Source organism: Ursus arctos, unplaced genomic scaffold (genome assembly GCF_023065955.2).
Source record: "Ursus arctos isolate Adak ecotype North America unplaced genomic scaffold, UrsArc2.0 scaffold_25, whole genome shotgun sequence".
Taxonomy (NCBI): domain Eukaryota; kingdom Metazoa; phylum Chordata; class Mammalia; order Carnivora; family Ursidae; genus Ursus; species Ursus arctos.
In genome coordinates this window covers 38,980,131-39,006,181 of record NW_026622930.1, presented here as the reverse complement: position 1 = coordinate 39,006,181, position 26,051 = coordinate 38,980,131, and the positions used below count along the sequence as shown (strand labels likewise).

The window sequence follows — 26,051 nt, the reverse complement described above, 5'->3', positions numbered from 1 at the left end:
ACCTCGCCCATTAAAGTCACCTCCATAAGCTTCCATTTCCTTATCTTTAAAATAAGGGTAATCCTCACAAAATATTTATGAGTGCTGGCTTTCAATCAATGCTATCAATTTTTAAAAATAGAAGGGGAGAGCTCCGAAGTATTTTCTAATTCAAACAAACAGTCCACTTTCCCTATCAATGCTCTTCAAAAGTAAGGAATTTGCCTGTGGCTATTCATTTGGGGGTGTACAGTAAACCATCCCACAGAGATGTGACATATGGTTCTGTGTGCATTTGGTCAGTTCTGAGCGCTTTTTAAAAACTCGTTTTTAAAATATTTTGGTCCATCAAATGCAATTTGTGCCTAAGGCATTCCAAAACTCCTTCTCTGACCATATTCCCGAAGGGGAAGAAAACATAGTTCCATTATAACACTTTAAATAAAGTGGCAGAAAATGTTAACATGACAAAAACATCATCTCATAATGGCATAAAGACGAATTAAAATTAGCTCCTTTAAAAAAGTACCTGCTATTGGTTATACCGAAGGCAGTGTCTATGTAGGAGCCCTGGACAGGCTTGAAAAAACACCCTGTACTCTTTCTTACCACTGTGTTGTCCGAAACGGTTTCTTTCATTTTTGACACTTTACGTTTTAATGTATCCAATTCTTTCTTCTTTTTATAAGTCTCCGTTCTCTTAAATTCACAGAATTTTTTATATCCTTCAATCTGTAGTGATAAACATGATAAACCAATCAAAAGAACTTATGAGAACAACAAAGTTTAGGAAATCTTTTTATTTTGTTAACCTAATTCATACTCAGGCTCAGATACCATAGTCGGTCTACCAACAAACAGCAACAAAAACACCCGCCCCCACAAGGTTTGCTTGTGTTGCAACTTCACAAGAAAAACAGTGAACTACAAGAAATAAATGGTAATTATAAATGTCGAAATGGTTCATAAGAGCACTAAAACAACGATCATGAATAGCAGATTCTAGAAGCAACTGCCATCGTAGCCATCTCCTAGGAAAACACCGCAGCAACGGCCGCCAGATTTACAGTGCGCTATTAAGATCAGGAAAATCAAAGGAAAAAAATGACGAATGATCTGGAAATCTAAATTCACATTTTTTTTGTTGATGGGAAAGACAGCAGACTAAAAACGAAGTAAAAATCACTGAAGACGGGGCAGCTCACCATCTCGGACAACTTCTTATCATTCTACCAAAATCAAACATATTTTATGACTTGTCAGACCCAAGGAAGTGAGTCATCCTCTTATCAAATCAAACACATCAATGTATTTGGCAAAATGAATGATCAGGAACAAGGTAACTGAGTAATAAGGCCCGAGAAAGCATATTCAACTCTGTCCTGAAGAGTTAGGAAAACATACCTTTGGGTGGCTGTCAAAGCCATTGCCCCCAAAGTGTCTTATGAATGAACATGATCACGGTCAATCATCTCAGCACCAGGGCACCGCTGCATATGAATGGAACTTTGGGATTAACACATTTTGTTGAAAATCAGAATTCTGTGTCCATTTTTCAGCCAAAGACTTCTCCCAAGGTCTTGCGGTTATGGACATAATATCAGCAAAAAATATTTTGTGTTAGGGGAGAACTTACAATTTGAAGACTGACAGCTGTAATAGTTTTTCCTTTCTCATAGGAAGTAAAGGAAATTAACAGGCTGTTACTCCAGCCTATCACGGGCCTTCAGTGAACATTGGTGGGTGCTACACAGGTTGTGAGCCCTAGCCCGTTTTCTGCATTACAGTCATGCCCATGCCCATCACGGACAGGGCAGCAGCAGGGACCCAACAGCAATTCTCATCAGGAGCGGGGCTGCTACACATGGGGGAGAAGGAAGACTGCCGGGAACACCTCCCATGGAGATAGCCCTGCCTCTCCTGGGGTAATGGAAGCACAGCAAAGAGGAATCATCACAAGCCACTCTGATGGTGAATTTTAATTAGCATAGCCTAGCAGACACCAAGATGCAGTGGTCATTCCCGTCCACTCTCCCAAAATTGCTAGTCTCAAAATACTCTTTTCTGTTGCAGCCCTTGGCTCTGCGTAGCCCTTCTGCGGGCTGCCCTGCTGGGAAGCATTCAGCAGCAGCCGAAGGCTCTCGCAGGGCGGAAGTCGCTGGTCTTGCCAGAATGGTCAGAGGCAACGGGATGCCATGAAAACAAGTTCCTTGTCCCTGTAGGGCTGCCTATGAGCACGGGGCCACCCCGGTGTTACAAAGCCCGTCACTCGTGTTCTTTCCCATGACCTGAGCTGCTATGCCACAATCAGCGTCTACCCCAAGGGGCTCCAGTGTGCTCGCGTCTCTGCTCTATTCCCATCCCACTGATCACAGAAGATACCGCACGGGACGCTTGCTAGAACTTCCTGCCCGAGATTCTATACAATTCTGTGTTTTTTAAAAAAGTAAATCATGCCACTTACCTCTTCAGTCAATTTTTGTTTTCTTTTCAAATATTCCTCTTTGTCTTTTTCCAATTGTTCCTCTATTTCTCCGAGATGTTGTTTTTGCAATTCTATTTCTTTTCTCTCCAAGTTTATTTTGGTGTAAGTCTCATTGATGTAAACAGTGGCAGCAGCTTTTTCCTCCATCATGTGGTTGAGTGACAGCACTAACTTTTCATGCTTCTTCGACAGCTTCTCTTGCTCTTCACTAGGAGAAAAGAATGGTCGCGGCATGAAAGGTATGGCTTTTAGGAAAGGAATTTAAAGTCTGTTTGCTGAGAGGGAAATTGTAAGGAATACTTATTCCAGACTTGTATTTGTAATCAAACTTGGTTGAGAGGAGGACAGAAGGAAACACAAGCAGATGTCAATCCTGCAACTGTTTACCGCTGCGAAAATGTCATGTGGTCCTGCCTCACCCCACCCATCCCATTCCTGCTAGTAAATATGGGATGTTGTGGTTTAAAGTATGCAGTGATTCAAAACAGTTCTGAGCAGGTGAATGGACTCTGACCAAATGGTGTGGTAGGTAGCACTGCCGTAACTAGCTTTTCTGAGACACGCAATCAAGCCAAAGGAAGACAAACATCTCACCACCCCTCCAGCCACCTTCTGCTGCCCTTGCCCTGCAGGGAGAGCCCAGCAGAAAGCTAGCCTTCCTCTGGTGGACCGCAGTCAGGGAGGAGAGAGCGGAGTCTATCTTCACTGTTCAGAAGATGCTTGAAACCTAACTTGAACTCTTATCCTCTCCCAGCTGCAACCAAATTGGAGTTCAAGAGGACACATTCCCTTCACCTATCCACTGCTAGCCACATCCATCTGAGGAAAACCTTAAGATGGTGAGAAACATCCACCCCGGGGCTAACAACGCAAGACTGGAAGGAGGGACAATTGGTGCCATTTCTAGATTTTTTTCTTTTTAAAAAGCTTCTACGATGTTAAGACCTTTTTCCTTTCTCTAATTTCCAGGGCTAAAGGCTTTACTTGTTCAGGGGGATTATATGGAAAGGCTTAGGAAAATAGAAACAGGTTGTTGGTAAGTTTATTTCCCACAGAAATGTAATTAAAAGCCCAGGATAGAGAGGGTCAGGTAATAGGTGCTTTGAGGGTCTAGGAGAGGAAGCCTTCTAAGAATGAGTCAACCTAAGGATTGAGTAGCCTCAGTGCAACTAAGCAAAACAAGTCAAATTAAAAAACAACAACAACAAAAAAAACTAGGTGTATTGAGAAGAGAGCACTCAGAAACCGAACACACCCAAAGAGCTTGCTGTTTTGGGTCCAGGACAGGACCACCTGTCGGAGTGTTGGCATCCTGATGTACAGCTTTCTTTGAAGAATGGATGCCTGAGACTAGCTTGGCGATGCTAGCTCATGAAGCAGCCCTCCTTACGCTCGGCATTCGCCTTTCCGTAAAGATTTCTCCAGAGCAGGATTCACAAAGCGTGGTCAGGACCGGCAGCATCAGCATCACCTGGCGACTCGCTAGAAACGCGAATTCTAACTCCCACCCCTACACCTACTAAATCAGAAAATTGGGGTGCCGGGGAGCTTTCTGGTAATATTTGTTTTAATAAGCACTCCAAGTGGTTCTGACGCATCCTCACGTTTGAGAATCACGGGTCTGCAGAGGTGTGATGGTGCTGGCCGACTGACCGGTATCCGCATTGTGAATCCCCGAGAGGGGTGAGAATTCTCAAGCTTGTGTGATCATGAACTTTCTTTTTTCACGGAGCATCCCCCAGAACAGGTGATCCGAGGGCCTAACTGGAGAAAGGCGTCCCTGGGCCTCGAGGTCTCCACCTAATTCCTGATGCTTTGATATCCGGTGCGCCAAGCAACCTTCTGATCACTTTCGCTTCCCAAGATTTTTTTTTCTTTCATGGGGCCTCTTTCAGCATTTCTTCCCCTGACAAACTGACATTCCGATATTTATGCATTTAGTCTTACAAATCTGCTCATAATGCTGAGTTGTTCTTAAGGTTTTGGTTTTCCTTTCAGGATGTAGGTCTTCCTCCATGAGCTGCATAAACTCGAACTTGTAATCCCCATTTTACAGGTGGAGTAAAGGAGGCCCACGGGGTGAAGTCCTGGCACCACAGCTCAGGAATGAAGGAAAGAAACTAACAGGTGTTGGAATCTGAGCTACAGGCAGTTATATACATCACCTCATTTAATGACAGATAAGATCTGTAATTAATTCTCTGCTGGGAACCAAACCCATCCTCAGACCTCCCGTAGTTCATGGCTGAATACTTTTAAGAAACTAAACGAGAGACAACGTATCTGGTTTGATACTGTATTTACAATACAATATCCAGCCAGATTTCTTGCTTTAGTGGTTGGGGTTTGTAAACTTCCTTAAGTGGAAACTGTAAGCTCTGTGTGTCTCTACCTTTGGAGGTGACGTGTGAGTCCCACACAGTAGGTGCTGCTGGGAAGCTGGATGGTCTCTGAGGCTTCACAGGTCTCCTGACTGCAGTGGTTGAAGATTTTTTGGTCTCCGCCCCAGCTCTGCGCGGCCATCACACAGCCCTTGTCAGCCGGGGTCCTCTGCTCCTGGTGATGTCCCCCGCACCAGTTCAGACCAGAGGACAGACCCCTGAGGACAATTTTCACACTCCAGCCACAGACCCCAACTGCCGCAAGTACTGAATTAAAAACTAAGAATACATACCCTAGAGTTTCATTAATTCTTTTCAGATCGAGTATTCTCATCTTCGAAGACTTTATTTCCTCATTCATCCCTGTAATGTCCGTTTGTATCTGATTTATCTCAAAAAGATTTAATCTGCGCGCATCTCCGACACATTCTTAAAAGTGGAAATGTTACTAGGTTATTTGAGAAATGGCACACTTGATACGGACTTTCTAAATGATAAAAAAATTAGGTCTTTCTTTGAAATACTCTTTTAATTACGTTCCTGTAGCAGACGCCTCTAGCCCCTTGGGTCCCCTCAATCTTACGGATCCGTTATTTCCTTACTTCAGCTGCTGCTCTAGTGACCCGCTTTTAATGGGCTCTCAATGACCTCACACTGGTGGGGCCTGGCAGCACCTCACTCCTGCTTATTCCACCTGCTTCTCACCTCCTGTCCAGGACCTCCTCGTCACCTCTACCATGAGACTTCTTTAGACATGCACACCGCGCACGTGTAACCCAAAGTGTGGGGGGCAGGCAAACACTGGACCCACGACGGGCCGGGAGAAGATGGAGCAGTGTGTCCTGGGGCACGTTGCCATGCTAAGGGGGTAGCGTTCACGGTGGTCAGCATCCTGTTGCTCCCCATATCCGCTCTCCCTTCTCCCTGCCTCGGTCTCCTTATCCTGCCCTCCTCCTCCTTGGGTTGTTCTCCCAAGTAATAGTGCAAAGGCCTCTGGCTCTGTTTTCTGGGGAGCTCGGTGTGTTAAAGAACCGATTATTCATCAACAAATAACAAATCAGAGTAATCACATAAGACTTCAGAGGTTTACCTCAGTGCGTGATAGATGGAAAAATGAATTCTTTAATACCAATGTTTAGAAGGTACTGGACTACCCATTTCTACACAAAAAATTCTCTAGACTAGCTGGTAGCTCCATCTGAGAGCTAGGTTATTTTTCCAAGGCTGCTTGTTAAGCTTGCTCATTGCAGCAGCACCTCCCAAACTTTTCTGTCTCAAAGATGCATATATATCACCTGGGGATGTTTTTGAAATACAGATCCTTTTCAAGATTTTATTTATGTCAGAGAGAGAGTACGCATGAGCGAGGGGAGGAGCAGAGGGGGAGGGACAAGCAGACTCCATATGGAGCCCGACATGGGGCTCGAACCCAGGACCCCGAGATCGTGACCTGAGCCGAAACCAAGAGCTGGACACTTAACCGACGGAGCCACCCAGGCTCCCCAAAATACAGATGCTGATGTAGTTCTGGGGTGGGCCTAGAGATTGTGTGTTATAACAGCCTTCAGATGCCGCTGAGCCAAGAACCAATCTTGGAATAGCAAAGCTTCATAACAGAAGACCAATCACATTTATGTGATGAAGTATTCAGTGTGTATCAAGAACCTCTTTAGCTAGCATGCTCTTTTCTTTTCCTTCTAAATATTTTTCCTGATGACAAAAGGAAGCCAAAATAGTCTTAATTCTGCCATCAGCACAGATTCTTCTAAGTCGTTTTTTTTTTTCTGGATGTAGAGTTTATTGTATTTTCCCTGCCAAACGAGATTAACACCATGCATATTGTTTTACAACTATCACTCGGTGTCTAACTAGGACATAGAAATCTCATAAATTGAACTGGAATTAGTACGCCTGACCGCGGACTAGAGCAACGAGGGCCTGGATAGTAAAGACAGAAGAGAACTCTACGGATTCCGGAGCCGCAGGTGTCAGGCGCAGCCACTACGCGCAGGGCTGAGACAGAGTTTGAGGAAGCCACACCTCCAGACCTGAGATCCAGGCCTCCTTGGGAAGGGCGGTGGCTCACTGGATGGCAAAGAAATTCGTGAGATGCTGGGCTGGTGGAACGCACGGAAATCTGGCTTCTGGCGGAATCGAGGGGACCCGTCCGCAGGGAGTTGCCACACTTCAGGTCTCACTGCAAAGCCATCCAAAGAGTGCCAGGAAAGCTGCTCCCAAGCTGGAGCCTCCCTGGGAGCGAGCACCACGAAGCTGCCCCAGGGGAACCGGAGGAAGCTGCCGGCTCTGCGGGAGGCTGACGTGGAGCAGCCGTGTGCACCGCAAGAACTGGCCAAGCGGAGCACCCTGGGGCCGGAAAGCGAACCCCTTTTCCCTCCAGTATCCTTCCAGTGCTCTCTCTTGACAAAGCTTAACATTGTGTGGGCTGGTAAAGGGGGAAATGACAGGGCCCCGGTCTCTCAACACGGGACAGCAGTGAGGGTAGATTGGGAGCTGCAAGGCAATACATGGGGAACTGGAACACCGACCTAGAAAGTGTTCTGCTGCTGTCGCTTTCGCTTTCGTTAGTTTTTAATTTAGACCACTGGGTGGGGGAGAGGGAGGTTAAAGGGCAATAAGCTTTGGAGCTGTGGGGGAGTTGTTCTACATTGAGCAAGGGAGCAGACCTTTGTATTCTCATGGGGACTGCTCCCTGAACGTGGGCCGCACCATGGAGACCGTGGACCAGGATGGGGCAGGGGGAGGTGTCAAGCCTTTGTCTCTTGTGCCGGGCAATTCCGGTAGAGGACCTGGGCTGTGAGCCTCAGCCAACACTCTGGCAGCTGGGGAAATGAAATCGAACCCTTACCTTACACCAAACACCAAATTTCAACAAAAATGAGTCAAAAACCTAAATGTCAGAGCTAAAACTATAAAACTCTTAGAAGAAAACATAGGAGGAAATCTTCAAGGCACCGGATTTAGCAATGATTTCTTGGAAAGGACACCAAAAGCATAGGCAACAAAAGAAAATATAGAGGAACTGGACTACATCAAAATTTAAAACTTTTGGGGGCACCTGGGTGGCTCAGTTGGTTAAGGGTCTGCCTTTGGCTCAGGTCATGATCTTGGGGTCCTGGGATGGAGCCCCGCATTGGGCTCCTTGTTCAACAGGGAGTCTGTTTCTCCCTCTCCCTCTGTGCTTACTCTCTCGCTCTCAAATGAATAAATAAAATCTATTAAATTTAAAACTTTTGTGCATCAAAAGCCAATATTAACAGTGAAAAAGCAAACCATGGAATGGATCAAAATATTTGCAAGTCATGTATCTGAAAAAGGGTTAACATCCAGACTCTATGAGGAAGAATTCCCACAACTCAATAACAATCAAACAACCCACTTAAAAGATGAACAAAGGACCTGAATAGATATTTCTCCAAAGAAGATAGGCTGATTACCAATAAGCACATGAAAAAATGCTCAACATCACTAGTCATTAGGGAAATGCAAATCAAAACCATGATACTAATTCACACCCACTGGGATGGCTATATCTAAAAAACCAAAAAGAACAGAAAAGAACAAGTGTTAACAAGAATGTGAAGAAATTGGGATCCTTGTGCATCAGGGTGGGAATGTGAATTACAGCAGCCACTATGGAAAACAGTATGGCAGTTTCTCAAAACTTAAAGTACCATATGACCATACAGTCCAGCAATTCCCTTCTGCATCTATGCCCAAAAGGATGGGAAGCAGGGACTCAGACAGATATTTGCACCATCATGTTCATAACAGCTTTGTTCACAATAGCTACAGATGGAAACAACCCGAGGGTCCACCAGTGGACGAACAGATACACAAAGCACGGTACGCACGTACAGTGGAATACTGGTCGGCCTTAAAATGAAGGAAAATTCTGACACGTGCTACAACGTGGGTGAATCTTGAAGCCCTGTCCAGTGAAATTAGCCAGTCACAAAAGGACAAGTATATGATTCCACTTGTATGAGTAACTATAATCCCCAAACCTACAGGGAGAGAAAGAATGGCGGTGTGGGTGAGTTAAGCGGCCTAATTTAATGAATAAATACCAATTTGGAATGGGCTGATCCAAATATCATTAGTCTATTTCGAAACTAAATTCTATAAATTCAAGTTTTATATATATCATTTCCACTTAAAATGTAAGGGAAAATTATTATAGATCTTTGTGTTGTGTACCCTTTCTAGCTATATTTTGACATGAACTAACTATTAAAGTTGTCTTGTTCCAAGTAGTAGGCTCTATTTTCTTATAAGATAAATTTCTATGGTTGATAACCTTAAAAGTACCTTCCAATTCTCTGCCAATGCTACTGGGGAGAGTTTCCAGTAGAAAATACAGTCTGCTGAGCTCCATGCTTTCAATTTCCAGGAGATCAATTGTGGCTTTTCTCATTTCTTCCTGAAAATGTAAATGACATATTTAAAAAGTTAAGGCATTAAACTAATAAAACTTATTTCCTAAGCAATGTCCTATTAGAAATATTTCAGTGATCAAACGTTGATTTCCATTCAATACCTTCTGCTCTAATTTTTATTTGGAATAGAAAGTGTGAAAAATCACTCTTCTATAATCAGTTTTTAAGATAAGTCATTGTTAATTTATCTTCTAATCGGATTTTCTTCTCAGAAATCTTTTCTTATGTTTCCTGTATGCAGTTTCAATCAATTTAAAAGGAGAGACTCCAACAAAAAGAGTAATGCTGAGAAAAGAAGCTACTTAATTAAAAGATGGAAAATGTCTATAAAAATATGCTTAGGTATAAAGAGAACAGTATTTTTTTAATACATACCCACATATCCAAACAAATAGTTTGGTGGGGATTTTTGTGCTTTGTTTTTTTGGTGGGGCTTATTTTAAAAAAAGAAAACCATCCAAAAATCTGTTAGGGGAAAAAATAGATAAATCATCTCTTAAATAAATGGTCCTAACAGCTATAGTTCTTCTATGACCTGATAAATTGCCATTATATTTTATGAGTAATAAAACGCAGATCACATAATTGTACATATAGCATGATCACTTTTCTATAAAAAAAATAAAATTCAATACAGGCATCACCTATTCCCTAGAAATAGGAAAGACATTCATTAAAGTGTTAATTATGATTATTTTAGGGTGCTGGGATCATGGTGGTTTTTACTTTCCTCCTTTTACCTGTCTATTTAAAAAAAAAAATTCCAGGGTAAATATTCAGTCTTTCAGAATAGTGAAAATTTGTTGCTTTATAAGAGGGAGGGATTTATCTCTAAGAGATTTCACAGCTCAGATATTACATGGAGACCTACTAGATACTTTAAGAAGCCACACGAAATATTTTGACCCCTTAAACCTGGGAGGAAAACCTAACTCCTAGAACAAAGCAGAGGAAGGTTTCCACGGGGCCAAGCGCAGCACCGCACACGTACCAATCCCAGGCTTTACGCACGTGTGCTCGAGTAACTGGGATTATAAAGCATCACGCCGCAGTAAGCATCCACATCGATGCAGAATCACAGAGAAATATCAAGGACATGAACTTTCTCAGCAGCCTGTAGACTCAAACTCATTTACTTTACAGCCACATTTCTACAATTGTAGATATTTGATATGCAGCCGATTCAAAATTTTAAATCAAATGAAGAACCCTCCCCCTTCTGACCCCACTGGGGAAGCATCGTAAACATCATCAGGGCCACGTAGAGACACGTGCGTGATACTTCAAAAGGAAATTCCTTAAGTACTTCTTTGATGGGGCCCAGTGAGTATAACAGGGTCGGTTTGTTTTCACTGACCAGCACTGTCTACTTAGTGGAACAGGTGTCAAATCATCCTTCAGCAGTCATGTAAGAAACTGCTTACAGAGAACTGAGTGGATAGGCACCGTGCACGGCTTGTATATTGCGGGCAAGCGTTTGCCCCGTGGCCCACCCCTTCATGGCGCTCCGCTAGCACCAGCACTGCTCTCCTAAGCGGGCTCGCCCTCCCTCATCCACAGCACGGGTCCTTAACGCAGGGATCTTCGTGGAAAGTCACGCAGCGCTCCACAGGTCATCGACACCGGTGCTAATGCTTAGTGAATTGAGATAAACATTTTCTTTGCTCAGGATAAATGTTTTCTCTATTCATCTATTCAACTATCTTGAACAGAGCTGGTGCTAAATTAAAAGTTGATAAATAAGTGGAAGATTGAAAAAAAAATAGCTCTTATAGATAATACAATACCAATTTCTTAACAGCAATAGCAATGTCCTTAAGAAAGGTCCTAGCTTCTTCATTGCATTTAAAATAGTCACTTTGCAGTGATTGTTCTGAAAAAAAAAGAAAAAAATTAGAAAATAAAGATCTCTTATTCTTTTGTCCAAATCCCATTTAACCCTTTAGATCTACCTCAAATGCCTGCGTAGCTGAAAATTCTATCTTCTATCTCTGAATTCCTATAGTACTTAGTATGAATCTCTTCTGAGCGTATTTCCTAATTCATAGTATTCTTATATATACCATAGTACACTTAGGTATATATTTAATGTTTCTTGAGGACAAACTCTTTTTGATATTCCATCTTTGCATCTCTCGTGGAAGAAAGAAGGAATCTATATAGAATAGGACCAAACATTCAATAAATATTTATGAAAGGAATAAATCTAACATTCCTATAATGCAGGTTTGAGAATGTTTTCATAGTATATATATTCATATTTGTATACATGTAAATATAATATTTTGCAAAAAACCCACTCAATTAACCATTTCAAAGTCCCTTATGTCATTTTTACTTCTGTGCCAATATTTAAATCCTGGGATGAGAGTAAAGATCTGTAAAACCGGCAGGTGTGAGGTAGAGAGACTCTTCATATGTCAATATATATTCATTGACATACAAAGGGTGTCTCCTTTCCCTCACACGCTGTAAGTAGGAAGCACATGAGAGGCTTATGAAAGGTTAGCAATGGTAATGAAGACCAGATACATACCAAATGGAAAGAAAGAAGGGGGGAAAATGGACAAAAGGAGGAGAGAGAACAGAGGAAGCTATACTTACTTTGGCTCTGGCCCCACTGAGTTACCTGGACTTTGTCCAAATGAATTCCAGGCCTGCATCTTCATGTGTGGGGTAAGTTTCATGAGATTACTGCTTTACACGTGTTATCTAAGTTGATTACTATAATCTTATGATGACTCGCATTTCACAGCTGAGAAATCAGACTTTTGAGGTTATGTCATATGTTCAAGGTCACAGAGCCCATCACTGAGAGTCTAGATGCAAACACAGTGTGACTCCAGAGTCCTTGGCCTTAATGGCTATACTCACCCCTCAGAAGAGTAAAAAAACAATTTCTGCCCTCAGTTCCAGAGAATTCTCTTAATGAACTAAGCTCTCAAACCAGGTGAAAATCAGTTACTGAGTTTGCAAGCAAGCCTGTGTTAGGAAGGGACAGGCCTTGCCTGTTACCGCCTTCCCCTTCTTCTAATGGAATGAATGAGCACAAGGTGTTCCCACTTGCAAATGGGCTAGAGAGCTGCATATTTTCTAACTCCCACAAGAAGCTTAATGAAGTTTTTTTCCTACAAAAAACTTTCTGAGAATCCAGAAATTACTAGCAGAAAAATATTTGCACAGAAGTACTGGTAGGAAATGCACATACTGATTAAGTATGAAGAGAGTTCAAGCCCCTAGCTCCACCCTGGCCAATGATAGTGACTCATTTAGGTCTCTTTGGTGGTTACCATTCTTCACGATAGTACTCACGCAAGCCTATCTCACAGGAACTGAGAAGTTAAATTGGTAGGTCTAAGAAGACAAACAGAAATAATCCCGAACTAACAGTAACACTATAATAGAAATCAATACGATTACTCTGAAACCATAAGATGTTGCTAGTAAAGCAAGGAGATGCTTTGTTGTTTGGCTTAAATGGTTTATGAGCTAAACAAGAAATGCCCTTTCTTGGACCATATCTTACCTTAAACTTAGGTTCCTTGATTACAGGTTCGGCTTTCTAACTGAAGAAGCATTTTAACCTGGCCCCATCCAAGGTGATCATGTTTGCATCTCCTAAATACCCTTGCCTAATTTTCCTTGTCTAATACAACAGGAGCTTCTTAAACACTCCCTTTGTTTGCCTGTTAAATTCTCCACTTTATCATGACAAAATGTTGGAGAAAGTAAACTTGCAAAGAAAAGAAGGGAAACGCTGAAATTAAACGCTGAAATTAAACTAAATGCAGGTGGGCATCCCAGTCGCAGGCAAATGGCAGTGGCGTAAGAGTCCAGGCTTTGCCTGGAGTTTGTCACCAGTTGCTAGCGCGAGCTGGGCCGAGTCACTCCAGTGGAGTGACTAGAGCGGGAGAGCTGAGCCCTGGGTCCCACCGCGCCGCCACTCTCTTCCCCAAGGAGTCTGAGACGGCTCTGCCTTAGCCTGAGACACCCCGGGCTCCCGCAGGAAGGTCCCCGCTGAACCCCCCCGCCCAGTGCCGGCTAGGTGCCACCTCCGAGGAGCCGTCCGTCCCGGCGCCCGCAGACTTCTCACCCACAACAAAGAGCTGCTCCAGCGCCGCGGTCGCCACCGAGGAGCCCAGGGAGGAGGGAAAGGTGCATAACTCCAGGGAGGGGCCGGTGGAGACGGTGACCGCCCGCAGCGCCTTCTCACTGAACCCCAGCTCCCGGGACCAGGAGCTCAGGGCCATCTTATTGCTCCTGCGCGGTGCGCTCAGGCCTGAAGCCAGGACGGCCGGTTGCCACGGGCAACAGAGACGCCGAGGCCCCGAGCGCCACCTGGGGTGGGTGCCTCCAGGTTCTTTTAACATCAGCCGTAATGAAGCGCTCCCGGAGGGTGGGGTCGCTTTCCCGCCGTCCTTTCCGCCTTCCGTCCGCCCGCGTGTCTTAGTTCCGGTCCTGGACGTTTGTCTGGCCCACCCGAATCATAACCTTGATGGCTTGTGAACGCGTCCCTGTGCCAGGTGCTACAGGAGCCGCTCTGACTTTCACAGCGGCTTTGTGAGGCAGGTTCCAGCTCCGCTTTTCCAGACGAGGAAACAGGCAGGGATGACTAAGTCATCTGCCCACGGTCACAGGACGTAATTTTGGATTTAAAGTGAAGTCCGTATAGATCTTTTCTTTTTATATATAATTTTTATTTTGTTGTATTAGTCACCATACAGTGCATCCCCAGTTTTTGATGCAATGTTCCATGATTCATTATTTGCGTATAGATCTTTCCACTCTGCTGCCAAGCCCATCTCTGTACTCTTCTAGAACTTTCCTTGTATCTAGTCTATCACTGAGCACATTTGACCTTGAATCCGTGAATTTTCTCTGTCTTCTTATCAAACGGTGAGCTCTTGGAGGCAGGGATATTATTTATTTTTCTCCGCATCTCCAAAATTCAGCCCAGTGCCAGGCTCAGATTGAGGGCAACTATTAGTTCCCCTTCCTCTGGCTGGCGAGAAATCAGCAAAGATGACTTAACCCTTTTCTTATAACTTTACAGAAGGCAAAACTAAAATCAGATAGTGACAGTGACAATAGCTATCATTTGTTGAGCGCTTACGACGTTGCAGGCACCTTCTTAGTCCTTTAGAGTAACCCATTTCACTTTTACGAAATCTTCTGAGGTAGCTATTATATCCCACTTTCAAATGCGGACGCTGAGCCTGTGCCCTGAATCACGCTGCTACGCTGCCTTGGAGGAGACCTAGCACGGCAGTAACAGAACTAGTTCTAGAATCCAGGTCTCCTTCCAGCGACAGCCATATCCTGGCCGTGGACACTCTCCTGGGTCCCCTCTTTTGCTAGATTTGGTCTATTGGTCTTCAGATCTCTCCCTGCTTTTCTGTGCTGCTTCTGCGCGGCAGAGGCAGGAAGGCTGGAAACTGCATTTCTCAAATACTAGTGCCAGATTGTCTAAGTTCCACCAATTGGAGACACTGGTGGGACATTAGCGGGCCAAAAAGCCACTCTGCTCTGGTCTCCAGGAGTGGCAGTTTCAGGCCACCGCAATGGAGTGCAAGTCGTTTAGGGGGCTCCAGAGATGGCCGCAGTGGGAGCCGGAGCCTCCCGCCCGCGCTCTGCAGCGGCTCAGCAGTCCCTGTGCACCTGGGGGCACAGTACAGGCTTGTGGCAGATTTCTGAGCTCTAGCATCTTCCTTACGTCCACCTTCGATTCTACAGCCCTTGTAGCACATTCCCTGTGACAAATTCCTCCCTTCTTGAGCTACCTAGACTGGACCCCCAAGCCAACCTTTATGCTGTTACCAGAATGTTCTTCCTACTCATCACCTCATTTGGACCACATTGCTCTCCATTGTCTATGAATAAGGCCAGTCTCTAAGGGGGCATTCAGTGCCCCCCCCCAATGGATTTGTTTTAGATTTTATGACTTTTTTTTAAGATTTTATTTATTTATTTATTTATTTATTTATTTATTTGTGAGAGAGAGCACAAGCAGGAGGAGCGGCAGGCAGAGGAGAACAGGCTCCCCACTAATCAGGGAGCCTGACACTGGGCTCGATCCCAGGACCCTGGGATCATGACCTGAGACAAAGGCAGATGCTTAACCAACTGAGCCACTCAGGCATCCCTTAGATTTTGACTTTTTATGTCTATTTTCATTCTATTTCCTGAACATGCTTTCTGAGGTATTTTCAGCTTCTACTTTGACTCATAGTTCCTTCTATGTGGGATGACCTTTACAAAGTCCAAACCATCCTTTCAAAAGGAACTTTATTAATTCCCAAATAGGAACCTGGGCAAGCAACATGAACAGGCATTTCATAAAAGAAAAAAAAAAATCCCAAGAACTATATTGAAAGAACATTTAAAGAAATTAGCAAAGAAAAAATAATACACCCATTTTCCTCATATTATTAAGATTCAAAAGAATAATAATTCAAAGTGTGGACACTGGGAGTGTGAATTACTATACCTTGTCTGGAGGACATTTTGGAAATACACATAAGGAGTCTTAGCATATAGTAGTACTTCAAAGAATTCTTCTTAAAAAAATCATCGCAGGTGTGTCCAAGGACATGAGTATGATCTCGTTCATTTCAGTTCTATTTTTAATAGTAAAAAATTACAAACAACCAAAATGGTTTTACAGTGGGACACCAGGTTTAAATAACCTAAGGGACATCTGTGTGGCATATCTAAGAAGTAGGTCACCATGTGGTGAAGAGCATGGTTATGGGGTAGTTAAAATGAGGACTACCACTAACCAGATGAGCTGTCTTTTGAGCAAGTTAATCTCTCTATGAATGTCCTCCAGTGTCCTTGCTCTAAGGGATGGTGGTGGTAATAATAGCTCTTAGTTCGTAGAACTGTTGTAAGGACTAAATTAAGTAAGTACTTAATGCTATATTCAACACATGGCACATACTCAAAAAAAACCATTATTTAATGGTAAATGATAATGTGGTAGCTATTTAAAATAATGGGTAGAAATTTACACACACGCACACAGACACACACACAGACACACAATTTCCCATGAGGTTAAATGGAAAAAACAAGTAGCAAGAGATAGATGTAATATTCAATTTTTATATATCTATATATGTACATAAATGTACAGAGGGTAGATCTCTATATGCATATTCATGGGAAGTGGTCTGGAAAGAATTGTTCACTAAAATGTTCACTGTGGTTAATTCTGGTAAGTAAAATTATAGGTGTGGTAGGTAAAATAATGCCTCCTCAAAATGTCCTAATTCCTGAAACCTGTGACTATGCTATGTTACTTGGTAAGGGGTAATTAAGGTTACAGATGAAATTAGGGGTTAAAATCAGTAGACCTTGAGATACGGAAAGTATTGTAGATTATCCAGATGGGTCCAATGTAATCACAAGAGTTCCTAGAAGTGAAGGAGGGAGACAGAAGAATCAGTATCAGAGTAAGAGACTTAAAGACACTACCTTCCTGCCTTTAAAGATGGAGGAAGGGCCACGAGCCAAGGAATGCAGATGGCTTCTAGAAAGTGGGAAAGGCAAGGAAAGAGATTTCCCCCCAAATTTCCAGAGGAACCCTAGCCATGCTGACCCCTTGATTTTAGCCTGGTGAGACTTCTGACCTCCAGAAGGGTAAGATAATAAATCTATGTTGATCTAACCACTTAATGTGTGATAATTTGTTATAACTGCAATTTTAAACTAATATAATGGGTAATGTGAACTTTTTATTTCTGTATTTAAATATTTTTCCATAAGCATGTATACCTTTATAATTAGAAAAAAAGTAAAGCTTTTTTAATAAAAAATAAAATATACAAATTTAATATAGTTGAGTGTATAAAAAAAGCTTTCTGATCCTTCATTAGCTATAGATGCTGTTCACTGAGTCAAAAGCCACATCTCACTCCTCCTGCGCATCCTTTTTACTTCAGTAATACAGATGCATTCATGTTCCGGTTGATTTGTTATATTTCTTCCTTTAGTAATCTCTACACTCATTGTGGGGCTCCAACTCATGACCTGGAGATCAAGAGTCACACGCTCTTCCAACTGAGCCAGCCAGGCGCCCCTGTTCCAGTTAAGATTTTTAAGGCAGGCTTTTGCTTAGTTGCTAGGACAACATAGGAGAATTCCCCAGTCCCATGCTGGAATTGATTTTTTGGTTGAGCTGGGGTTAGTAAGTTGCTTCTTTTTGCCTTTTGCTGCTGACAGGGTCAGGAGAACCCAGCTGCTGCCTGGAGTTTGACCCCTAACTTGTACAGGAATATATATACCCCTGTATTTAGGCTCATTGCAATTTCTGCAGTATCTGAGGTTTACATTGCCTTTGAGAATGATTTTGCTCTTGTTGTTGCTTCTTTCCATAAATCTAGTACCTCCGCGAAAGCCTCAACTTCTTAGTTCTGTTCCTAGACCCTGGGTTAGATCTGGCCAAGATACCATTCTTGATAGATGTGTCAACTATCTCCCATATAGAAAGTGGTTGCATGTCGCAGTGCTTTGTGTTCCGTATATCAGGATCCACGATGATTCAGTACTGGACTGTGCTCAAAACCTCAAGAAGAGAGAATTCTAGCAAACTCAGTCTCTGTCTTCCTCAGTCATGATGCCACCAGTGCCAAGTACAGGGCCTAATGTCTGGCACATGACCTTGCCTCCCCATCAGTGGTTGGTCAATAGGATCTTTTAGTCTAATGCTCTCCCATCTTTAGCATGTTGTGTTTTATCCTCACGCTTGTTGCTTCATGGTCACAGATGGCTTTCGTAACCCTTCGTCATGCCCTTGTCCAAACTGGGAAGAAGTGGAAAGGGGAGACATGTAGAAACCCCTTTTCTCTTTCATCAGGGAAGGAAATCTGCCCAGAGTCCTTTTGACACTTATTTCTCAATAGCCCAGGCAGGGTCACAAGACCACCCATGAAAGGGAGGTTTAGGACAGTGAGTGTCTGGATTTCCAGCTTCTGTAGAGTTGGCAGGAGAGAAGAGGCTTCAAAATAGCTAGAGGGTTACCAATGGAGTGTCAACCATACATATGTTCTCCAGACTAATATTTATTAGCGGCAACATCAGGCCCAAACCAGCTGGCTGGGTGGGCCTTTCCTAAGGGTTGCAAAATCAGTGAAGCTTCTAGCATTGAATAGAAAGGGTGTCTTGGTAGGATCTCTCCCTCTTAAGCCTTTGCATTGACTTTATGACTAGGTCTGCAAGATTATTATACATTAGACAAAGGACCACACATCATTTGTGGCAAAATGGCAGGAAGAACAAGTCCCCTAGGTAATGGCAGATTGTTAGAAAAGCATATAGATGGATTAGTGCCCCTGATGGAGTTATGCCATGGGCAGACCACACTGGAGTTTGGGACACACCTGATTAAGAGTTCTCCTTTTCAACTTTGTCTCTTGACTACTTGTTTTCGGCCATCATCAGCAATTTCTTGGGGCTAGAGAGATTTGGATCAAATACTGATTGCATCATTTGCTGATGGTTTTAGATTGGCTTAGGTAGTTAAACTCTTCATCTCCATTCTTCATTTGTGAAGTAGAATTTTCACACCGGAACTATGAAGCTTCAGCAGAATAATGATGTCCTTACCACAGACCCCATGGTATTTCCTATCTTTTCCTTCTACTAAATGGAAAGTAAAAAGCATTTCTTCTGAAATACAAATGCTAATGTCCTTTTTGTATCCCTCACCTTCCTTAAACCTCTTGGTTTATCCAACCCTCAGTGAGAATTATTGTAATTAAATCAAGAGTTGCTGTCCCTGAGGTGGGAAACTGGTTTTGTTTCCATGTCATTTCTATTGGACAGCAGTGACTGCCTGGAGCACTCAGGGAAATTCTGAGGCCAAATGCTGGCACAGAGGGAAAGAAACCTGCCAGGCACCAGGGAAAGCCACGGTCGCACGTGTGCCAGCATCAGACTTGTTGGTTCACGTGTTGGTTGCGTGCCTGCTGTGTGCTGGACATTGTGTGCTGAGCACTGAGCACGTGCAACAGAGACCTATGGGTGGCGCCAGGAAGGGCTTCTCTGAAGAATGGAGACTCGAGCTATGAGAAGGAGTCAGGCTTCTCTTGTTACTCTCTTAGTGAAGGGGAAACAGAGTTGAGAGAGACACAAGACAAAAAGAGGAAAGTGAAAGAAGAGGAGGAAGGGGAGAGAGTAGGGGTAGGAATGTGATGTCAGCTGCCAACCTCACAAGATCCTCCTTTCCTTGCATTGTCCCTAAAAGTTTACTTTCTCTGATCAACCCAGATCAGATAGGATTTGTCACATACCAGCACTCTAATCAGTGCTTTGATGAAACACATCAATAAGATCTGGCGCCTGTTCTCAAGAAAATGGCCTTGAAGGTCGGGGGAAAAGGGTAGGTTTTGAAGCACAGTTCATAGCCAGATGTAATCCCTGTACGGTGTAGCATGGTACCACACTTCCAAAGCATTTTATGCTTTTATCAAATGTACGTTTTAGAACTGCTTCCATGAGTTAAGTAGTCTTTATCATAACTCTCCAGGGTGATTTTTACGATGAACCTATTTTTCAGAAAATCACGCAGAGATGAGTGAGTCAGTCATCTTGGGGATAACCCTGGCACCACGACAGAACGATCCTTCCGACTCCAGGTCTGAGACCAAGTCAGCTCTGCCAGAGCTTCCTCGTGCCTACACCAGCAGGGCAGGGAGTTGGGGCTGGGGTGAGGAGGTCAGGCAAGGAGTCACGGAGGTGTGGCCGAAGAACATGGGGCACACAGAGAGGAAAAGCAGGAGCCCAGCCAGAAATTTGGGTTGTGATTTCCCAGCAAAGGGCCTTGAATTCGAAACTCAGGAGTTCGGATTTTATGCTGCAGGCAATGCTGCTTTGAGAATGTCAATGGAGAACAGATTAAGTTGCTCCTGCTGGCCGCTGCTTGGTGGTTCAGTTTATTTCTTCTTAAGGTAACACTTTACGGTAGGACAGAACACCATTATCAATTACAGGCATTGTGACTTTCTCAAGTGAGCATCTGCAGAGTAATCAGAAATGAAATTGGGCCTGAGACAACTATGCCATATTTAGCAAGAATGTCTTTATTATTGTCTTAAGTCACCGAAGCTTCAGGCGACATCCTCAGTTAGAAAGGTAGCAGTGATGATTATTAATGTTCACTTAGCATTTTTTATAGATACTTCCAACACTCAAGATCATTAAGTAGCAGTATTCTTATTTTCCTTATTTTAATCAATTGAATTATTTTGGTGTTTTAGATATGATGATTCATCTGAAGATGATTCATTAAAGATCACGGGAGTAGGTAAGCTCACCATTTGATTTTAAAATCTGTCTTTTCTCTCTTTTTTGGTCTTTAGCAAATTTAGAAAATGTCAGATAACACTGGCTGACTGTTCTTTCCATATATGGCTGCAGTTGAGATTTTCCAGACTCATTTGGAAAATAAAAATATAAGTAAGTCATTGCAGCTCTCAATCCCATTCCTTCCCACCCCCTCAAGGACCTTTCTCAAGTAGCTCCCCCTCACCTCATGTGTTCCTCAGAACTCCTGCCCAGCCATCATACTGAACCCTTCTGCCACCCCCCTTCTCTGTTTCCCTTCATTACCAAACTTCTTAAAAGTGTGGTTTACATCTGGGTGGTCATGCACCCTTTCACCCTGAATTCTGAATTGCGTCTTCCTCATCTTCTAACGGCCTTTTCTCAAGCCCCATTCCCACCAGCTTCTCTCCTGAAGGATTTGACACCACTACCCAGTTCCCGCAACCCTTCCCTAGAAACTCACTTCCTAATGGGTTCTGGCTGTTCCCTCTTCCCTTCCTTTACTGGCTCCTCGTCTCCTTCCTCCTGTTTGCTAAGAGGGGGTGTTCTGCCTGGGCTCCAACCTTGGTCTTCTCTTCATGCTCTCTAAATTCCTCCCTCGACAGAGTTGAATCTGCATGAATAATTCTGCGTGTATCTCTTGCCCCACCTCTCCTCTAAGTATTAATTAGTTTTGTAGACTAAACATTCTCATCCAGCTGCACTGCAGCGGGTCAAATTCAACCTGTTCAGAATCAAAGTCTGCACTGCAGGTGGTTTCTCTGCCTACTGAAATCACACTAATGTTGCCAGCGCAGCTCAAAAGTGGTCTCATCCATAAGTTCTTCCTTGATCCCAATAATCTCAGAGCCTCCAAAGCACTTTGTTCAAACTTTTCATGGGTGGCAATTATCCTACGGTCTTACAGTTTTCTGTGTAATATCTTATTACTAAACAGCTTTGTAACCTTTCCGCCTCAATGTTCTCATCCATAAAATCGGGCCTTTGTCGTAAGGTACTCATTGGAATTAAATAAATTAATATAAAGTGTTTAAAACAATGCCTGGAACACTCTAAATAAATAAACTAAATAAATTTAGTTGTTATGATCTCTACACTACAAACTCCTTAAAAGTGGGGACTGTGTTTTACTCATTTTTGAATCTCTTTTAGCACTCAGCACAGCAACTTGCACATAACAGATGCTTAAGATGTTGTTGAAATGGATAATAGGAAAGATTCACGTGTTCAGAATTTTTAATAATATAGAATTCGAAATCTTCTGCTGTTCAGGATTTATTAGAAAAAAAATGCTAGAGGAAAAAGGCAACTTCCTGAGGGTCTCACACCACTTTTATATATAGGCCCCTGCGGCAAGAACTGACATTCATGTTGGCCTTAACGATCATTCCTATTGCAAGACCTTGAAGGCCATTTTGAATCACAGATTAAATTGTGCATAGTTAAAAGTTTGGTTCTAAGCGAATTTTATTATACCAGAAATTAATTATCATTTAAGAAGTGCTAACTCTTACTTAACCATGCTTTCAAAGTTAATGAGAACTCTGAATTCTCAGTTCTGCCAGATGAATGAGCTTCCTTAGTTGAAGAATGAATTGTCACCATGGCTCCAACTGTGACGATTTCTTTTTCTGTTGCAATGTGGATGCATGTTCAGGATGAATGTGTATGTAAAATTAAGCCATGGTAGAGAGCTCTTTAAGATTTGTGCACTTTCTTTTTTGCCTCTATTGATGGCAGGGTTGTTAGGTAATGCCTGCATTTAAGTACTTCCATCTTCAACCACCAAAATCAAAGCTGCAAAATTGTATGTTTGGGAAAATACTCCATCCTCTGCAGTTAAGCCCTTAGACTTCCTATGTTCTTCCGATAAAAGCCTACTTATGGTTCATATACTTCAGTGGTTTTTTATGTTACTAGCAGCCAAACAGTCTTGCTGAGGCAGCACCGTTCCTGCCTCAGAGATTGTAGGGAGGGGCAGAGAAACACAGGAAAAGCAGTAGTGCTCAGTGGTAAGAGCCCAGGCCTCAAAATCAGACAAAAATGTTCTGGGGCGCCTGGGTGGCTCAGTCAGTTAGGTGTCTGCCTTCGGCTCAAGTCATGGTCCCAGGGTCCTGGGATCAAGTTCTGCGTCAGGCTCCCTCCTCAGCAGGGAGCCTGCTTCTTCCTCTGCCACTCCCCCCGCTTGTGCTCTCTCTCTCTCTCTCTGTCAAATAAATAAATAAAATCTTAAAAAAAAAAAAAAGAGTTCCAAATCCTTGCTTTATCACTTACTAGTTGTGTAAACTTGTGCCAGTTATTTAAACATCTTTAGTTTCAGTTTCTTCATTTGGACAATAAGTATAAAAATAATAATTATGTAGGATTTTGAAATTCTGAGGATTAGAAATAATGTTTGTAAAGAGTCCAGCATAGGGTCTGGCTCAAAGATGTTATATTATTGCTAAAAGGTTTCATTTTAATAGCCTTAAAATAATAGGCTTAAAATAATCTATTAACTAATAAATCAGATAACTAAATTACATATATTAGTCAATTAGCTAAATACATTTAATATAAACCAATTTAGAAATTAAAGAAAACTAAAAATAAGGAAAATGTTTGTAAAAATGAAAAAAAGTAAACGCACTTTACCTAGTAAGAAACCCTGTAAGACCAGGAGGAAATGCTCTTAGTTTAGCAACTGTTCTTCCCAGTGAAGGTTAAATATCCTACCATAATCTAGGCACCCACATGGGTTCACACAGATAACCTAACAGAATATACTAGAGTCCCTGAAGAAAGATCCATTTATTCTATTGGGAATATATTTTGTGGTAGCCAGCATCTGGGTGTTCTCTTCCACTTAGGGGAAACAAAAAGCCATGGCTACATTCTATTAAGCAAAAAGGAAACCAGGATCAATTTGCCACCAAGAGATTATAGTGGGATAGATTCCCTTGTAATCAGAGCACTTTTAAAAAACGTATTAAACTGAGCAAGTACTGCAGGATTTCTGGGTAGTTTGATGGATGCCATATGAGAAATCATAATACTGCCTATTTCAATTATAGTTATCTCAGACTAGATGCATCATACTCCTTGGACAGTTTGTCCATTTAAGAATTTACACGCCAAAGAGCTATTTTGCACTGCACCGTTAATATGTGAGTATCAGAAAGAAAATACAGGTAACCAAAAGTTTATGACAAGTGTACATGCCCTGGTGTGTGGGTGGGGTGTGTGTGTGTGTGTGTGTGTTGGGGAAAGCCTCATCAAACTCACTGGAAGCATTTAATTTTTAATTTTCAAAGTCGCCTTTTGAATATAGAGTCTAGAATAATTTTCTGTGGTAGTTAAAAGAACAGCAAAAAGGTACTTCATTACCTGGGCTTTCTCCCTGACAGTCTTGGAAGGTTGGCTGCCTCCTTCCTCTGAAAGCCTCAGTCTTGTCAGGAGGCCCTCTCCACACGATGCTACTTCCTCTGTTCCAGTGATAATGGAGAGGGGACCGAGAAGGCCTGGACTGGGCTCTCTCTCTCTGGCAGCCTGGCCGCCTCTCAGACTCACACCTGTTCTGCTTCCCCGTGTTGAGAGCTCTGCCCACGGCAGGAGCAAGGGGAGCTCGCCATTCAAACATTTTTTTCCCCAGTCCGTAGGCTGCCCTTTCATTTTGTGGATTGTTTTGTTTGCTGTGCAGAAGCTTTTTAGTTTGATGTAGTCCCACTTGTTTATTTTTGCTTTTGTTGCCTGAGCTTTAAGTGTTGTATCCAAAAAATCATTGCCAAGGCCAATGTCAAGGAGCTTTCCCCCTATGTTTTCTTTTATGAGTTTTATGGTTTCAGGTCTTATGTTTAAGTCTTTAGTCCATTTTGAATTGCATAGCCTATTTTTGTATATGGTGTAAGGTAAGGGTCTGATTTCATTGTTTTCCGTGTGGATATCATTTGCACAGCACCATTTATTAAAGAGACTCTCCTTTCCCTACTGTGTATTCTTGGTGCCTTTGTCAATAATTAGTTAACCATATGCTTGGGTTTACTTCTGAGCTTTCTATTCTGTTCCATTGGTCTATGTGTCTGTTTTTACACCAGTACTATCCAATTTGGATTATCATAGCTTTGCTGGTATCAGGAAGTATAATTCCTTCAGCTCTGTTCCTTCTTTCTCAAGATTGCTTTGGCTGATCAGGATCCTTTGTGGTTCCATCAATTTTAGAATTACTTTTTCTATTTCTGTGAAAAATGCCATTGGCACTTTCATGGGGATTGCAATGAATTTGTAGATCATTTTGGGTAGTATGGACATTTAAGAATATTAATTCTTCCAATCCATGAACGTAGGATATCTTTCTATTTGTGTCTTCTTCAATTTCTTTCATCAATGTCTTACAGTTTTCAGTGTATACATCTAGTACCTCCTTGGTTAAATTTATTTTAGGTCTTTTATTTCTTTCGATGCTATTATAAGTGGGTTTTTTTTCTTGATTTCTTTTTTGGGTAGATGAATATTGGTGTAAAGAAATGCAACTGATTTTTGTATGTTGGTTTTGTGTCCTGCGACTTTACTGTTCTAACAGTTTTTTTCTGTGTGTGGAGTCTTTAGAGTTTTCTACATGTAGGATCATGTCATCTCCAAATAGAGACAATTTTACTTCTTCCTTTCCGATTTGGATGCCTTGCATATCTTTTTCTTGTCTGAGTGCTCTTGCTAGTACTTCCAGTATTATGTGGAGTAGAAGTGGTTAGAAAGTGCATCCTTTCCTGTATCATATCTTAGAGGAAAAGCTTTCAGTTTTCCCCATTGATGATAATGTTAGCTGTGGGCTTTTCATAAGTGGCCTTTATTATGTTGAGAAAATTTCCTTTTATACCTATTTTTTGAGCATATTTATCATGAATGGGTGTTGATCTTTATCAAATGTTTTTTCTGCCTGAGAGGATCAGATGATTTTTTACGTTTCATTCTGTTAATATGGTATATATCACATTGATCGATTTGTGTATGTTAAACCAAACTTGTATCCCAGGAATAAATCCCACTTGGCCATGGAATATGATCTTTTAAAAAAAAAAAAAGATTTATTTATTTGAGAGACAGTGAGGGGGGGAGGAGCAGAGGGAGGAAGAGAATCTTTTTTTTTTTTAAGATTTTTTTTTAATTTATTTTATTCGACAGAGATAGAGACAGCCAGCGAGAGAGGGAACACAAGCAGGGGGAGTGGGAGAGGAAGAAGCAGGCTCATAGCGGAGGAGCCTGATGTGGGGCTCGATCCCATAACGCCGGGATCACGCCCTGAGCCGAAGGCAGACGCTTAACCGCTGTGCCACCCAGGCGCCCTGAGAAAGAGAATCTTAAGCAGACTCCATGCAGAGCACAGAGCCCAATGCAGGACTTGATCTCACAACCCTCAGGTCATGGCCTGAGCTGAAACCAAGAGTACGA

At 42.5% G+C, this 26,051-nt stretch overlaps 1 protein-coding gene across 1 annotated transcript in view; it reads right to left on the bottom strand.

Annotated features, from left to right (window-relative positions):
* Nucleotides 1-13,552, bottom strand: part of CCDC175 (coiled-coil domain containing 175) — a 73,468-nt gene extending 59,916 nt beyond the window's left edge. Inside the window, exons 1-6 of the mRNA XM_057318558.1 lie at nucleotides 13,396-13,552; nucleotides 11,090-11,175; nucleotides 9,175-9,286; nucleotides 5,139-5,274; nucleotides 2,444-2,672; nucleotides 589-711 (exon numbers count right to left, since the gene is read on the bottom strand). Coding sequence (XP_057174541.1) covers nucleotides 589-711; nucleotides 2,444-2,672; nucleotides 5,139-5,274; nucleotides 9,175-9,286; nucleotides 11,090-11,175; nucleotides 13,396-13,552 — 843 coding nt within the window. The remainder of the gene's footprint in view (nucleotides 1-588; nucleotides 712-2,443; nucleotides 2,673-5,138; nucleotides 5,275-9,174; nucleotides 9,287-11,089; nucleotides 11,176-13,395) is intronic.
* Nucleotides 13,553-26,051: the final 12,499 nt, after the last annotated feature.